Below are 15,893 nucleotides of genomic sequence, written 5' to 3'. Positions count from 1 at the left end.
GAATTTATGTACTGGCACTAGGACACACCGCGAACAGGACTGACAAGGCCCTTGTTTTGCAGACTGTGCAAAAAGGAAGACAGGTAAAAAAATAAACAAAAAATCAAAATGCCTTCTTAAGGTATTAAAGAAAAGCCAGATGATATTACAAGGTCATTACAGATAGGGTGGTCGCAGAACGTGTCTCTGAAGTGACTTTTAAGTCTTACCCCAAGGCGCCTATCAAGAGTCTTTATTATCCAATAATTCGTTCTTATAGAAATTCAGCGTGCAATTTTCTTCTTGGCTACTGCCATGGAGATTTTGTAGCAGGACCCCGCCTTCTGGGCGGAGTCACGCCCGGTCTGAGGCGGGACTTCATTGGCTCTGGCCGACCACGTGCTGCAGTCGCCCCCGGCAGTGAGTGTCTCGCCTCACAGGCGTTCCAGCTGTCGATCAAGGGCCGGGCTCCGCCCCCGGCGCGCCGCTGAGTCTCTATAAAAGGAGCCGGCGGCCGATGACGAGCCTTTACGCCGGCGCGTGCGTGTGAGGTCATCGCGCGGACGGGCGGGCGGGGTCGGCGGTTTGAACGAGACGAAGACGGAACCAGAGCCGGGCGCGGGCAGTGGACACGGTTCCGCCGAGAGCCGGTGAGTCGTACAGGGGGGACGGGGCGGCGGCCTTGGGGGCGGCGGGTGGTTCAAGGCTGGGCAGGCCAGGGCCGGGCAGCCCCCGGTAGGCCCTGCAGGCGGCGCCCAGGCCGCTCCACACGGCGGTGCCGTTCGAGCCGGGTGGGGGAAGGGCGGGGCCGTGACCCGGCGCGCGCGAGCTGAGCGGGGGGCGCGCGCTCCGTTCTGCCTAGGGGGCGGGGCCTCGGGCCGGAAGTGGGGGCTGCCCCTAGGCGGCGTGGGGCGTCTGGGCTGTGGCTGAGGTGTGGAGCCCACGCTGCCGCTCCCGAAGGTCCCAGGGTGACTGGGTCCCGGAAGGGGGTGTGTGGGCGAGATGGGCCCTGTTGGGAGCTCTGGGGACCCACATTGTGAGAGGTGGTATCTCTTGATGGTCGGGTTGTGGATTCAGACCCCGGGATTTGATTCCCTGCCCGGCGACCTTGGGCAGGCGCTTTAACTGCTGTGGATCTCAGCTGTCTTATCTGTAAAGTGGGGACGATAATACTGCAGACAAAGGTCTTAGCGCGGTGCGTGGCAAAAAGTAAGCCAGCTCCGTGGACTCCTTTCTTTCTTCAAGGGGTGTTTGTTGAGTGCCTGCTAGGTGCTAGACACCATGCTAAGCGCTGGCTATATACACCTGGGAGCAGGCGGGCTGTTCTCCAGGAGTCTGCATTGTGGTGGGCAGACAGGAAATAAAATGAATACAGGGACGAGACAATTTTGTGTAATTCTAGGAAGACAGTATAACAGGGTGATATCAACAGAGCTTTTTCAGTCCCCGCTTCGCAGCTGCCCTTGCGTGCTGCAGGGCAGAGCTTGGCCTGGGCCCCATCTTGGGAATGAGGATGCTGAGGCCCACTGAAGGAAGTTCTGCTAGGCCCGCATCCCCTTCTCTGATGGGATATCTCTAAGAGTAGTAATAATAAGAGCAGCTCTTTGTTAATTGGCCATTTGCTGTGTGTTAAGCATTGTGTTAAGTGGCATTGCCATTTAATAGTTCACATTGTCTTTAAGAGATATTATCTTATTTTACAAATGAGGAGTCTAAGTCTGAGAGGTTAAGTTGTATGCCTTTTGCTGCCCAACAAGCGGCTGTGCATCTGTGGACGTCTGTGACTTTGGAGTACAGGCTGTTAACCTCTTTATTACACGTTTTTCCCGAGGTCCAGAGCTAGAGAGCATGTTTCACTTAGGTGCACCCTTTGTCATTGGGTATGAAAGTGTCTAGCAGTTTCTGGTACATAGGGAACCTTAGGGCATGATGTGCTTTTCAGTTAAGTGTTTTCACTTAGATTCTCATTTAATCCTCACCACCACTTTGTGCAGAAAATAGTGTTTTACCCATTTTACAGGTGAGCTATTTGTGATTTGGAAAGGTGAAGTGTTTTACTCAGGGTCACATAACTATTTTCTGGTAACGCCTCCCTCCCCATCTTTCCATAGGGCTCAGTATGGTGCCTTGAAAGTAATAGGGTAGGTTTTAGTAATAGAATAGGTTTGAGAGCCTGCTAGAAGAGCTGCTGAAGGAAGAGATAACATGACTGGGCAAGAGGGAGACTTTTCATTGTTGAAACCTCAGTCAGGGAACCTTATAAGGGTGAGGTTTTTGTGGTAGTCATGGGTCTTCCATTGAGGCCAAGCAGTGGAATTCTTTTGGAGGAAGTGTGAGCTGTAGCTGTAGCTCTGAGAACAAGGCTCTGTTTTGACTGTCTGGAAGAGGCAATTAATTGGTTGGGTCAGTAGATGTTTATTGTACAACCACAGGATGTCTAATCCTATGCATTTAGTGGCTGCAGAGTTTTCAGAGCACGTGGGACCAGTTATTAATGTACTGCTAATGAAAGAGTTTTAAATTATATGATGATGAAAGGCCATTAACGTTTTCTGAGCTGGGGTGTGGTCAGGAGACACGTGGCTTTACCAGCTGCTACATTTTAGGGTAGCATGACACACACAATACCTGATATATACATGAATGTCTCCATAATAGATTACAAGTGCTCAGCTTGGGACCATGTTTTTTGCTTGGATGTCTCTGCTTGGTACCTAATAATAGCATTTTGCACAGAGTATACATTTCATTTATTTATTCATATAGGGATTTTAAACAGGGGAGACACGATGTGATTTGTGATTCAGAAAATTCTTTTGGCTGCTGTGTAAGAACAGATTGAGACAGTGAGACTAATTTGAAGACTGTTGCAGTGTGTCTGGATGAGAGATGGTGGTGGCAGGTCTCAGGCACTGTTTTTAGCACTGGAGATAGGCGGATGAGTGAGACAAGGTCCCTATCCTGGACCTTGTTTGTTTAATACCTCTTATGTGTTGAAACCATACCAAATATGTTATGTACCTTGTCTCGTTTAATCTTTTCCATGATCCTTTTCAGATAGGTGGTATTAACTTGTAAGACAACTGAGGTACATTAAGTAACTTGTCCAAGGTCACACAACTAATGAATGACAGCCTCACATGCAAACCTAGGTCCTCCTGACTTGAACTTCTTAGCTCTTTGCCTTGAGTGAATTGTCTCCTGGCCTAAACCTGGTCTGGGAATGGTTCAGAAATGAAGAGTTGATGACAATCCAGTGTGATAATTCTTGTCATAGAGATTTGAATGAAGTACCTTGGGAACATAAGGATTAATTTCCCAGAGGATTAAGGAACTAAATTGTGTAAGTGTCTTGCGTAACATGGTTTTATCAGCTTACTTAGGGAATGTAGGAGTGTTGATGGTTTGCTTTCTGAAAAAAGTTTATATGGATATATTTTTCTGTCTTTGGCACTGTCCTGCCAACCTGAAAACAAATAGCATTTTACTGAGTGCTCATTATGGGTAAGTTACTGTGTCAAGTGCCATGAGGAATGTGAAGGGACACAGACCTGGTAAGTCATTTACCTTTATAGACCTCAGTCACCCCTGCTCATAAAAAGAGGATCTGTGTCTCTTCTGCCTCTCACCTCCTGTAGCTGTGTGACTCATGATGCTTGCAGCAGCTTAGCACAGGAGATGGACATGGAAAGACCAACTCATACATAGTTACTAGGTGGAGGGAATGAAGTGCCACAAGAGTGAAAAAGGCTGGGATCTCGTGGTTGTTCTAGATTGCTCTGTATCTCTCTATCCCCGTGCCCGCCCCCTTCCCCGCCCCGCCCCGCCCTTAATGTTGCTGTCTGTGAAATCAAGAAAAAGCGTCAAGGTCACTATGAAATCTAGTATTGTCTAGTGTGTCCTTGTGTTGACTGCCCAGGGAATTTATTTAGATCTGTATTAGCCTGCCTTTATCTCATATTGCTTATGTCTTCCCTCCCTACTATCTGTTCTCCACCAGCAGTCTGGATGATCTTTTTCAAACTTTAATGAGGAGGGAGATTCTACCCCACTTAATACCTGACAATGGATTCCTTAACAGTTAGAATAAAGTCCAGACTCCTTCCCCTGGTCTGCAAAGCCTTAATATGATCTGGCCTCTTGACTTCTATTCCTGTTCCTGCACTCCCCTCTTGCTCACTGGGCTGCAGCACCCTTCTAGATCTCCATGTGGCTGCTTCCTTCTGATTCTTAAGCTCAGCTGTCATCTCAGAGAGGCTTTCTCTGACCACATTCCCTAAACCCCATTGCCTGAGTGGTTGGTATGAAATGGTGTTTGTTAGTGTATTGGGTCAGACTTGCGACTACTAGAATGTGAACTCCCTGTAGATGGGCACCTTGTCTCTTGCTTGTCTATTTCCCGATCCCTAGAACAGTGCCCAGCATGTCATAGAGCTCAGTAAACATTTGCTGAATGAGTGAGGGATGACTGAACTGGTGCTCATTGACCATGGCACCCACATTTGCTAGCATTTTACATTAGATTTGTTGCTGTTTATTGTTTTGAATTTGAAAGCCTAGCAGAAAGGTAAGGGGAGAGAATGCAGATGATCAGGCTGGGTGAGCTTGGGTGCCAATCTCCAGGGCCTCTCTTTTCTCACTTTTAAAATGAGGGAAATGAGATGAACCTTGCAGTGGGTTGTCAGAATTAAATGACAAGCGTGTGTGAAGCACCTACACTTAGTAGGCCCTCAGATGCCCTCTTGTCCCCAGGTGGCTCTGCAGAAATGAACTACCAAGGCCTCTTCACTTGTAAGGTAGTTATTTGACATTGCCTTTGTAGTGCCTAGGCACTTAAAAGCTTATTTACTTTTCAATTATGAAAGTAGACACAGTCTTTAAAGAACATTTGGGGAATAGTGAAAACTATAAAGAGGAATTAATAAAAGCCTGCCATCTGAAGAAGACTGCTGTGAATATTTTGATATCTTAATGGATAAACTTGGACTGATGGGTTTTCTAAACAGAATGTTCTTGTTTATGCATTCACCTCCCTTCATAAAGCACTTACTCATCCCTTTACTTAGGGCTTTTTGTAGTTTAAAATTTTATATCAATCACATTAAAATAGGGCCTAAGTTTTAGACTGACTCATGTTGGGCAACTCATTTCAAGTCATGTTTATATGTGGAAATCCAGGCTTATGGCTGGAATCCTAGTGTCTCTGGTTTGGCCTCTCTGGGAAGAAGGTGAGGCTTAAAAATTGAGTGTTCCCACAGGTTTGCTCTAGGTGACTCTCCAGGAAACGCTTGCCCTCACTTGCATGCCTACTCTAACTTGAGCCCTTCTCTTTTCGTCACATGCTGTAGAAGATGGCAGTGAATGTATACTCGACATCAGTCACCAGTGATAACTTAAGTCGACATGATATGCTGGCCTGGATCAATGAGTCTCTGCAGTTGAATTTGACAAAGATCGAACAGTTGTGCTCAGGTAAGAGAAATCTGTTAGACCGCTTTTCTAGGAATGCCTGCAGGTCCTTCTGGAATGTGCAGGCCTGTATCTGACTGCAAAGCCACACAGAGAGGTTCAGGGTCTATTTTGGGACCACTCAACTTCTTCTCTCAGCCCTGCCTTGCTTCTGCTTCAAAAAGGAACTGTGCTTTGGCCTGTGAGCCCACCATCTTACACTGTAGAGAGACTGCATTCTGAGGCCTGCAGCCCAACCCTGGCTTCTTAGTCTGTACTCTTGTGCATCCAGATTTCACGTTTTATTTGAGGACAATTATTGTACTATAATTCTGGTTTTATATTAGTTCATCAGTGTCATTTATTATTCCCAAAAAGCACAAGACCAAAGTCAAGAAAATGCCATTTCAGCCACAGTTTTATTGAACTGCTGTTTAACAGTTTGGCAGAGAAGTGATGATTTAAAACAAGAACAAAAGCACGCTCTCTTTCTAGATAATTGTATAATATTTAGAAAACTAGAAAGAAGAAAATAAAAAATGCCTGTAATTCCATTATTCGGACAAAGTCACTATTTGGATATTTTTTTCTTTCTGTCACCTTTTTGTGTATGTTTTGTGTCACCTATTTGTATGTATTTAACCTTCATTTAACTTTATACTGTGGATATTCTTCAGTGTCATTCAGTAACTTGGAAATAATTATTTTTTTTATTTTTTAGTTTTCTTTTTTTTTTTTATTTCAGCATATTATAGGGGTACAAAAGTTTGGGTTATGTATATTGCCCTTGTCCCCCCTCCCCCCACCCCGAATCTGGAAGTAATTATTTTGAATGGCTATATACTTTTTCTGTGGATGTGCTGGAGTTGTTTAATCTCATCACAATTTTTGGACATTTAGGCTGTTTCTAATTTTTCCATTATGTGTAATGGGTAGGTTGAGTATCTTTTAACATAAATCTTATCTCAGTTTATTTCCTCAGTAATTCCTACAAGTGGAATTACTGAATCAAAAGGTGTGAACTTTAGGCTCTTGGTAATTATTTTTCATAAAGCTGTTATCAGTTTATACTTCCTTGAAAGACTTTTGTCTTAAACCTTTTGAGAGTTTTACTGACTGTCGTTGAGTCCTGACATGGTAAGGAACATGTCAGGGTTATTAAAACTCGATCTACCACATGTAAGAGATGGAGTCAGGAATATGGATTTTGGAATATTTGCATATACATAGATATCTTGGGGATGGGACCCAAGTCTAAACATGAAATTTATTTATGTTTCATATACTCTTTATACACAAAGCCTGCAAGTAATTTTATAATTTTGTGCGTGAAACAAAGTTTGTGTACATGAGGTCACGTATGGAATTTTTCATTTGTGGCATCATGTTGGTGCTCAAAAAGTTTTTGGATTTTGGATTTTGGGGTTATGGATGTTCCACCTATAGTGCTTAAATTCTTGTTCATGGGATAGAGCATCAGAACCCTTTGCTTCTCTAGTAATAACTAGTCACTTAATTGACCACCTGTGTGCCAGGGTCATGTAAGTGCTTTTAAAAGTCTCCTTCATTTAATTCTCAGTGTGCTTCCATTTGGTAGGTATGATTATTAACCCTGTTTTATAGATGAGGAAGCAGGCTTAGAGAAGTTGAATAACAAGTCCAGGGTTAAACAGACAAGAACAGAATTGGGATCTGAACTGTGGTCCGAATCCAGAGCCATGTTCTTCAACCCTTACGCCCTACTTGCTCTTCAGGCTGTTTTTTTTTTTTTTAACTGATGACAGTTTGGATTGGTTTAAAACTATTGTTATTGCTTACATGATTTTTTTTTCTTTTTGCAAGTCCAAAATTCTTGGTTTATAATGAAACTTGTAAAGTGTTTTTTTTAAAAAAAAGAAAAAGGAGTAAAACCATCAGTGCCATCTATTGGAGAAGTCCAACACCTTACAAATGTTGCTTAACAAGTTGCATAGAAACATGTCTGGAAGCAACCTATAATTGAAAAGAAACTACTTGTTTTTACCATTTTACATTATTCTTGTCTCTAGTATTTTCTCCTTCCCAAATAGAAATTCACACTCTATAGTTTTTCTCTTCATTCAGCCATTCTGTGCAGTTGCCACTTGCGTATTTCCAAAATCATCATCTTCATGTGTTCTCTTCAAACTGCCTGTGGTTCCAGAATGAACAGATAATGACCTTTCTATCTGGAGAGGTGACATCATCTATATTGTTAATTTTGCTAGCTAGATGGCTTCATATTCCTGAAGTTGATGGACAAATCCAGTATTAGGATTAATACAAAATCTTCTTTCTTGAACATAAGCAAATGCTTCTCTGTACTTCATTCCAAATGTTTCCATAATGTATGCAGTAACAAATGCAGCACTTCTGGAGATCCCTGGATTTCCCATGCACAAGAACTTTTCCTCCAGTTTGTAAATTCTCATCAATAAATTCTTTAGTCGTAGGGACAAACATATTTTATTTCAACTGGATTATCTGCAGTATCCAAAACTAAATATTTAAATAATTGTTGAAAATTTGGTTTAATAAAGTTTGCTTCAATATTTTGTTGTATGCATGTTATATGGGTTATTCCATGTTTCTGTAGTATAGATAGCTTGCTTTTCATAGCAGAAGAATACGGGCCTAAGAACAATCCGGGTAAAATTTCCTGCATCTTTCCTTTCATAGTGTAGGTCCACTCCTCAGTATCTTCTTTGCACTGTGGAAGGGAAGGGAACTCCAGCTTCACATCCTCCATGGTCCCAGCCTGCAGGCTGATGGGTGGGTGGGAGGGTGTTATCCTGCTGGCTTGACCCTGGCAGTGGCAGCAGCGAAAGAAAGGCCGGTAGAGCACAGGGTTGACAGGCAGGCGGTGAGCTTACAGCTAACACAGGCAGACTAGAGGGTCCCAGCAACCCAGTGGTGGCAGTGGCAGCGGCAGCAGTGACAGCAGGGAAGAGGAGGGTTAGGAGTCTTATACCCGGCCGCCATGCCACTGCTGTCTCCTTCCGCCTCTGCTTACATGATCTGTTTTTGAGTTTGGCTTCTGTACTTCCTCATTTTATAGCTGGGTCCTAATCTTGGTCTTAGTTTCATTTGCTTGTCTTGTTACTTCCCCTGTGAGGTTTGATTTCAGTTTTGCAGATGGTCAGAGGGAGGCTACCTGTGAAGCTGTACAGTAAAACAGTGGTGCCCAAGAGGCATGTTTATTGGACATTAGTTACTTTGTTGGTTGTAGACATGGGTTGTTAGCTTTAGATCTGTGCTGCCCCCACCCCCTTTTCTATTAGTTTTCTCAGTATTCATCTCTATATCCCCATTTGTTTGAGGCTTTTAAAGCACTTGTTTGCCCTGTGATCTGTGACTAATGTGGGGATGAGGTCATCCTAGTTTTCATTGGAGACAGCTTTTTCACCAGCAATTTCTCCCTAAAATTTACCTATTTCTATAAATATACTCCAAAGTAAATTTCACTTAGTTAATTAGAAAATGGTGATTTCTTTTCATGTACAGATAAGTTGCACATGTGCCAGTCTGGCTCCAGGTTTATCTCATGTAGGCAAGGAGCTGTCATGGACAGGACTGGGCATGAAGAGGCTTCAGTGTGCTCTGAGCCATGTGACTTTGGACAAGTCCCTTAATGTTCTAGTAGTTCTTCATCTGTGAACTGAGGCAGTGGTACCTGGCCCACTTGTTGGTGGTTGTGAGGATCACCTATAATAGTAACCCTCAGATATTGATTCTGTGCCAGACCTTAAAGGTCAGTATAGATCTCTTGAGGGGGGAGGCACGTCCTTGTTTTTTTTCACAGAGGGGGAAACTGTCCATGGGCACAGCTCATGTATCCTGGTTTTGAACCCAGATGTGTCTGAGCACACAGTCCACGTACTTTCTGCTGCATGCATGTTAACATCTTTTAAAGAAGCATTTGGAGGAGAGTTAAATAAATGTAAATTACATATAATTAGTTATAGTTATACTGTTTCACTATAAAACCTGTGAGGTATTTCAATTTTGCCTGTTGCTTGCCTAGCACTTTTCTTTTCTCAGATAAAGTGCTTTTCCCCAGTAGAAAGTAAGTGCAGGACATTTAACTGCAATTGGTAAACATACTTTTATTCATTCATAACTAGCTCTCTTCTTGCAAGCTGTGTAGGACCTCTCTTGGAGTATGTAGATGGTTGCGTTGTGTTTTATGTTGGTGTGTGGAAAACCAGGCCTCACTTCCAGTATGAGAGAAAACACGATGAGCCAGACACTGTGTCCCTGAAGAAGGCCTGTTGCCAGGGATGGGCATGAGAGAGAGAGCGAAGTTTCGTAGGTCCTTGTGCTTACTGAGACCCAAGGAGAATTCCAGTAGTCTTTAACACTGGTGCCCCATCCCTTCTGATCTTAGCTCTGATGAGCAGAGGATCAAGCAGACCAGAATTCTCCACTAAACATAAGCTTTAAAAGGTAGGAAAGGTCTTCCCCTGAGAGTGCAAAGCCCTATGGCCCTATACGGTTGATGTGCTGCTGCCCGTGAAGTGGATGAGTTTTGTCAGCACTGTGGGCTCTCCTCCCCGCAGTGTTGAACTTAGCCTTTGCCTGGCCCTGGTAGGGAGATGAGGCAAGGATAACTTTCAGTGACAGAGTTGGCCCGTTGTTTCAAAATTCACTGGTACATTCTGTAGTTTCTCTATTTTGGAAAGATAGTCATCAAGAAAAAAAATAAGATCACAGAGAATGATTTGGATGAGGGATTGTTTTTGTCAAAAAGGGAACATTGGGGTGGCTCACGCGTGTAATCCTAGCACTCTGGGAGGCCAAGGTGGGAGGATCACTTGAGGTCAGGAGTTTAAGACCAGCCTGAACAAGAGTGAGACCCCATCTCTACTAAAAATAGAAAAAATTAGCTGGGTGTGGTGGTGTGTGTCAGTAGTCTCAGCTACTCAGGAGGCTGAGGCAGGAGGATGGCTTGAACCCAGGAGTTTATTGAGGTTGCTGTGAGCTAGGCTGATACCATGGCAACAGAGCAAGACTCTGTCTCAAAAAAAGTAGCGGGGGGGGGGGGGGGGGGAGGGCACTGGTTGCCTTTGTCAACCATTCCTCTGTTCCCCCAGTTCCATTCAATATTCAGGACACTCTGCATTTTCTTAAGAGCCTGGCATGGTGTTTAGCACACATAGAGGGGTCTTCACTGAATGTTCTGGGCTCTCCCCTTCCCTTCCTTGTCTTCTTCCCGCCAGCCTGGCCTTCTTCATAGTTCCTATGCTGCAGAGAATAGGAGATATTACCAGGCAAATGCTAGATTCCTTTTTCCTCAGCTTACTGTGGGACCCTGACAGCCCTTGAGTTGTGTAAGACAGCTTGTCGATCTTGTTCATGCTGCACTGTTAATGACTGGTCCTCCTGTTCTGAGAGGGTATTACCATGCCCCTAACCAACTCCACTGCTCGGATCTGGTCTGGTATTTTGTCCATAGGGTACTTTTCCCCCACCTCTCATTACTTAAGTTTCAGCTTTGTTTCTCTTCAGGCATGCTCCCTTTTCCAGGTATTCTACTTAGGGCCATGATTCCACCTGTCTTCCAGTGTCCCAGGCCTGAGGGGCATCTTTTCAGGCTAATTCACAAAGTCCTATTTGTCTTTTTTCTGTTTGAAGGCTCTTTTGGATCCAGCCCCTTCTCAGATAGCTCAGTGTTGTCAACAGTGGCCTCATAACTGGGCAGTAGTTGCAAGTCCCCCAGGCCTCAACTTCTCTCTTTTTTCTTTCATTTTGTTTTTGTTCCCTCTCCTCCCCAAATTCCTAACTCCAACTTTCCTCTTGTCACTAAATAAGTCTGCAGCCTAAGAGCCTTTTTTTTTTTTTTCTTTTTGAAACAAGGTCTCAACTCTGTCATCCCAGCTAGAGTACAGTGGCGTCATGATAGTTCACTGCAACCTCAAACTCCTGGGTTCAAGCGATCCTCCTGCCTCCTAGAGGTGCAGGCCACCACACCTGGCTCATTTTTTCTATTTTTAGTAGAGACTGGGTCTCACTTTTGCTCAGGCTGGCCTCGAGCTCCTGACCTCTAGTGATCCTCCCACCTCGGCCTCACAGAGTGCTAGGATTATAGGTGTGAGGTGTTGTGCCTGACCTATTTTCAAATTTTATCCATCTTTAAGATGACTCAAGTCTCACTCCCTAAAGCTGGAACATACTTGCATTTAATAGTCAGTGCATGTTTCCTATGTGTTAGTGTTAAAACATTGGGAATTCTTAATCTGGAGTCTTCTGATAGATGAGCGTCTATTCTATGCAGAATGTTGGCTGCAGCTTTCATTTAATTCCCGAAGGGACCATTGACCTGAAAGGGTTGAGAGCCAGTGTACTTGAGATATGGTGATTGTTTGGCACCAGGGCTGCATTGTGCCCTTGTTTTGTGGTCTCTGCTTGTAGCACAGAGCCTGTTAGAATGGAGCTATGGCAGTCAGTGGAGACATGGCACTTGATGCAGCTTATCCTACCCTAAGTCTGTCTACATCCTCATGCCACAGATTTTGTGGGCCAGTGGCCACCAAAGAGGGGTCCTCTTCTAGCCCTGCTTGTGTTGCTAGCCTTTGCCCTGGTCATGGCTATATTTATTATTAAGACAGAGGCTGGGGGGAAGGCCCCATTTTTAACCTGTTCTGTAGTAGTTGAGACATGAATAGGCCAGGAGTTTTCAGCTCTTTTTCCTATAAAAAGCAGCTTACATACTTTTTTCTTTTAAAAATGTACCTTCTTCTTTTGTGTTTTGATTATAAAAATAATATTCCCTATAGTACATAATTAAAGTTTTAAAAAAATAGAATACATTCAGTACCTCCTCCCAGGGATGGCCACTATTGACTATTTTTGATCTACAAAACAATAAATTTATATGGCTTACCCTGATAACATTGTGTTTTCTTTTAGTCTTTTTGTGCACATATATTAAGATAGAAATTTTTACATATATCAAGACATTTTGTAGATTTTTTTTTTTTTGAGACATAGTCTTGCTCTGTTGCTCAGGCTAGAGTGCCATGACATCAGCCTAGCTCACAGCAATGTCAAACTCCTGGGCTCAAGCAGTCCTCTTGCCTCAGCCTGCTGAGTGGCTGGGACTACAGGCACAGAGGCGCACACCACCACGCCAGGCTAATTTTTTCTGTTTGTAGTAGAGATGAGGTCTTGCTCTTGCTTGGGCTGGCCTCGAACTCCTGAGCTCAAGCAGTTCTCCCATGTCCACCTCCCAGAGTGCTAGGATTGTGGACGTGAGCTACTGTGCTCAGTCTATAGTTTTTGTATCTTGTTTTTCCTTTTAGTATTATATCTTGAACTTTTCTCCAAAATGTAAAAAATGTTTATATAAAATTCTATCAGTAGGATTAGATGCTAAAATTTATGTAATTAATTGTTCCTACTTTTGGAAATATGGAAATGTAGAGTTTCTGTTTTTTACTCCTGTGAATAAAGTTTCATGCATAAATCTTTGTCCGTTATTTATGTATGTATGTATTTATTTATTTTTGAGACAAAGTCTCACTATGTTGTCCTCGGTAGAGTGCAGTGGCGTCATCATAACTCACTGCAGCCTTGAACTCCTAGGCTCAAATGATCCTCCTGCCTCAGCCTCCCAAGTAGCTGGGACTACAGGCACTTGACACCACACCTGGCTAATTTTTCTGTTTTTGTAGAGATGGGGTCTCAGTCTTGCTGAGTCTGGTCTTGAACTCCTAGCCTCAAACAGTCCTCCCACCTCGGCCACCCAAAGTGCTTGGATTACAGGTGTGAGCTACTGTGCCCAGCCTAAAAGTTTTTATTAGAGGAACACAAAAATGTCTTCTATTCAACTTTGTTTATAAAATGATAGGTTAAGTATATTTAGAGATGTAAAAAGCCCAAGGAGACAGACATCTTAGGAAAAAAATTTCTTTTTAACCTAGGTCTGAAGATCAATCTCTGAAATCCCTCCTCTCCCCAGTGGAGACAAAGATGTGTCCTTGTGAAAAATCAGAAAATCTCACCTTTTTTCTATCATAGGCATTCACTTTTCTTTCTAGTGGTCATTTTATCTTCATGGTGATTTCTAATGAAGAACAGGAGTTATAAAATTTTATAGAAACATTCCCTTTCTTGTTATAGGCTTCCAAACTTCAAGTGTATTGTAGAATTTATAAGGTAAAATCAGTCTTATTATAGGTTTTAAAAAATTGACTTCAAATTCAAGTAGTAATTAAGCTTTTCGTTTTTGTAGGTCCACTTTACAACTTTTTAGATTGTATTTTGGTTAAGTGGCTCTGGGAAAAAGCTCATCATACTTCTTTAATGGTAGCATTCAGTGACCTAGTCTAGTGTTTATTGTATTTTTCTGTTGCTCTTGTTCATTCAGGGGCTGCCTATTGTCAGTTTATGGACATGCTGTTCCCTGGCTCCATTGCTTTGAAGAAAGTGAAATTCCAAGCTAAGCTAGAACACGAGTACATTCAGAACTTCAAAATACTACAAGCGGGTTTTAAGAGGATGGGTGTTGACAAAGTAAGTAAATGTTATTCTTTTATTTAGGTTAATGTTTCTTAACTAATGATTGTTATTAAGGCTACAGATACTAACCTATGACTTTGGACTTTTTTTTTTCCCTTTTTCCAATTTATGTAGTAATCTTTTCTCTGGTTAACATTGAATTTAATTGGAGTGAAGTGTCTCTCTACCCTCCTACCCCTCTTGCTGTCTTCTCTCTTCATCATCTGTGAAGTTAGTAACTATTTGTAGCAGTTAACCTGTAAATCTGGGCCAGTGATTTTTTTCTTGTTTAATTACTGTTGAATCTTTCTTAGTCTGAGATCTAACTCTCTTAATCTTTGGATTTACTTCTGTAAAGCACACTGTACAAAGAATTAAATAGTTCCAATAGAGGAGATTCCAGAAATAGTTGCTTTTTATGGCAGGTTACAAGGAGAATCCCTGGTAGGTGCTGGGAAGCTCCCTCCTGCCCCTAAGGTTATTTAAAGTTATCAGAAACATGGTCCACCAGGCTTCATTAGCACAAATATTAAATCTGTTTTAGCAGATAATAGATTATTATAAAATTAAGCCGTTTGGTTTCACCCCTCCCCCATTACCCCATTAGAAAGGTTTATCCTTTTAAGCCATTTTGGGGAAGATAACAGTTTTTAAGGGATAAAGTTTGTAATAACTCCTAATTATCGTGTTGGTGTGTCTGGTTTTTACTTATTTTGAAGTTGGTCTTATTTTAGTTTTGTCTCTGTATAATACATAAAATAAGCATTTGTGGTATAAGGATATCATTTAGTTTCTAGGTATAGTTTAAATAGGGATAGCTTATGTATAATTTTCTATTCCTTTTTATGGAATTATATTTTATATTTTGAATGTAGAGAATTTCTGAAGTATACAAAAGTGGTAGTAGTGTATAAATAGTAAATAGTATAATAAATAGTAAATAAGTAGTGTGATGATCCTTCATGTATCCCAGCAGTTAGCATGGTTGATTTTGTTTCATATCTACCTCTATCCCACCCTGTGTATTCCTGGGTTATTTTGAAGTGAGTCCAGACAGTATTTTATTTGTAAATATTTCAGTATCATACAAAGTAATTTTTTAAAATTACATTTGTCAGAGGGGTGAACATAGTTTAGGTTATTACATATATTTTTATAATAAATACCATTGCAGCTGGGATCCTTGAAGATTAAAAGATAGTTATTCTAGGCCGGGCGCGGTGGCTCACGCCTGTAATCCTAGCACTCTGGGAGGCCGAGGTGGGCGGATCCTTTGAGCTCAGGAGTTCGAGACCAGCCTGAGCAAGAGCGAGACCCCACCTCTACTAAAAATAGAAAGAAATTATATGGACAGCTAAAAATATATATAGAAAAAATTAGCCGGGCATGGTGGCGCATGCCTGTAGTCCCAGCTACCGGGAGGCTGAGACAGGAGGATCGCTTGAGCTCAGGAGTTTGAGGTTGCTGTGAGCTAGGCTGACGCCACGGCACTTACTCTAGCCTGGGCAACAGAGTGAGACTCTGTCTCAAAAAAAAAAAAAAAAAAAAAAAAAAAAGTTATTCTCAAGTCAGGGAAAAGGCAAAAGAATAATAAATAAATAAATAAAAGATAGTTAAACTCTGGCCAACACCTCAGTGATTTGAATACCTGGTAACACTATTTTTTTTTTTTTTTTTTTTTTTGAGATGAGTCTCGCTATGTTGCCCAGGCTGGTCTCAAACTCTTGGACTCAAGCAATCCCCTTGCCTTATCCTCTCAGGTAGCTGGGACCATGGTGCCTGACAAGTATGTTTTAATAGGATTGAAATTACTTGAAAAACAAGTCATTTTGTAGAAATCTATCTGGAGACTGCTTCTGCATCTTGTCCTATTTTCAAGTCAGAACTGTCTTTAACACAGTTCACTGTAGATGCCTGTAGTTGGTTTGTTTGTGCTATGGATTTCATGC

General features: G+C 42.4%; 1 protein-coding gene and 1 pseudogene across 1 annotated transcript in view; one reads left to right on the top strand and one right to left on the bottom strand.

Annotated features, from left to right (window-relative positions):
* Positions 1-580: 580 nt before the first annotated feature.
* MAPRE1 (microtubule associated protein RP/EB family member 1) overlaps positions 581-15,893 on the top strand; it is a 28,181-nt gene continuing 12,868 nt past the window's right edge. The window contains exons 1-3 of the mRNA XM_069495581.1: positions 581-629; positions 5,331-5,451; positions 13,814-13,959. Of these exons, the coding sequence (XP_069351682.1) occupies positions 5,331-5,451; positions 13,814-13,959 (267 nt within the window). The 5' untranslated portion in view covers positions 581-629. The remainder of the gene's footprint in view (positions 630-5,330; positions 5,452-13,813; positions 13,960-15,893) is intronic.
* On the bottom strand, positions 7,527-8,194 carry LOC138401085 (serine/threonine/tyrosine-interacting protein pseudogene; annotated as a pseudogene).

The sequence above is a fragment of the Eulemur rufifrons genome, chromosome 20 (genome assembly GCF_041146395.1).
Source record: "Eulemur rufifrons isolate Redbay chromosome 20, OSU_ERuf_1, whole genome shotgun sequence".
NCBI lineage: Eukaryota > Metazoa > Chordata > Mammalia > Primates > Lemuridae > Eulemur > Eulemur rufifrons.
The sequence above is the reverse complement of the archived record's forward strand: the minus strand, read 5'-3'. Positions and strand labels throughout refer to the sequence as shown.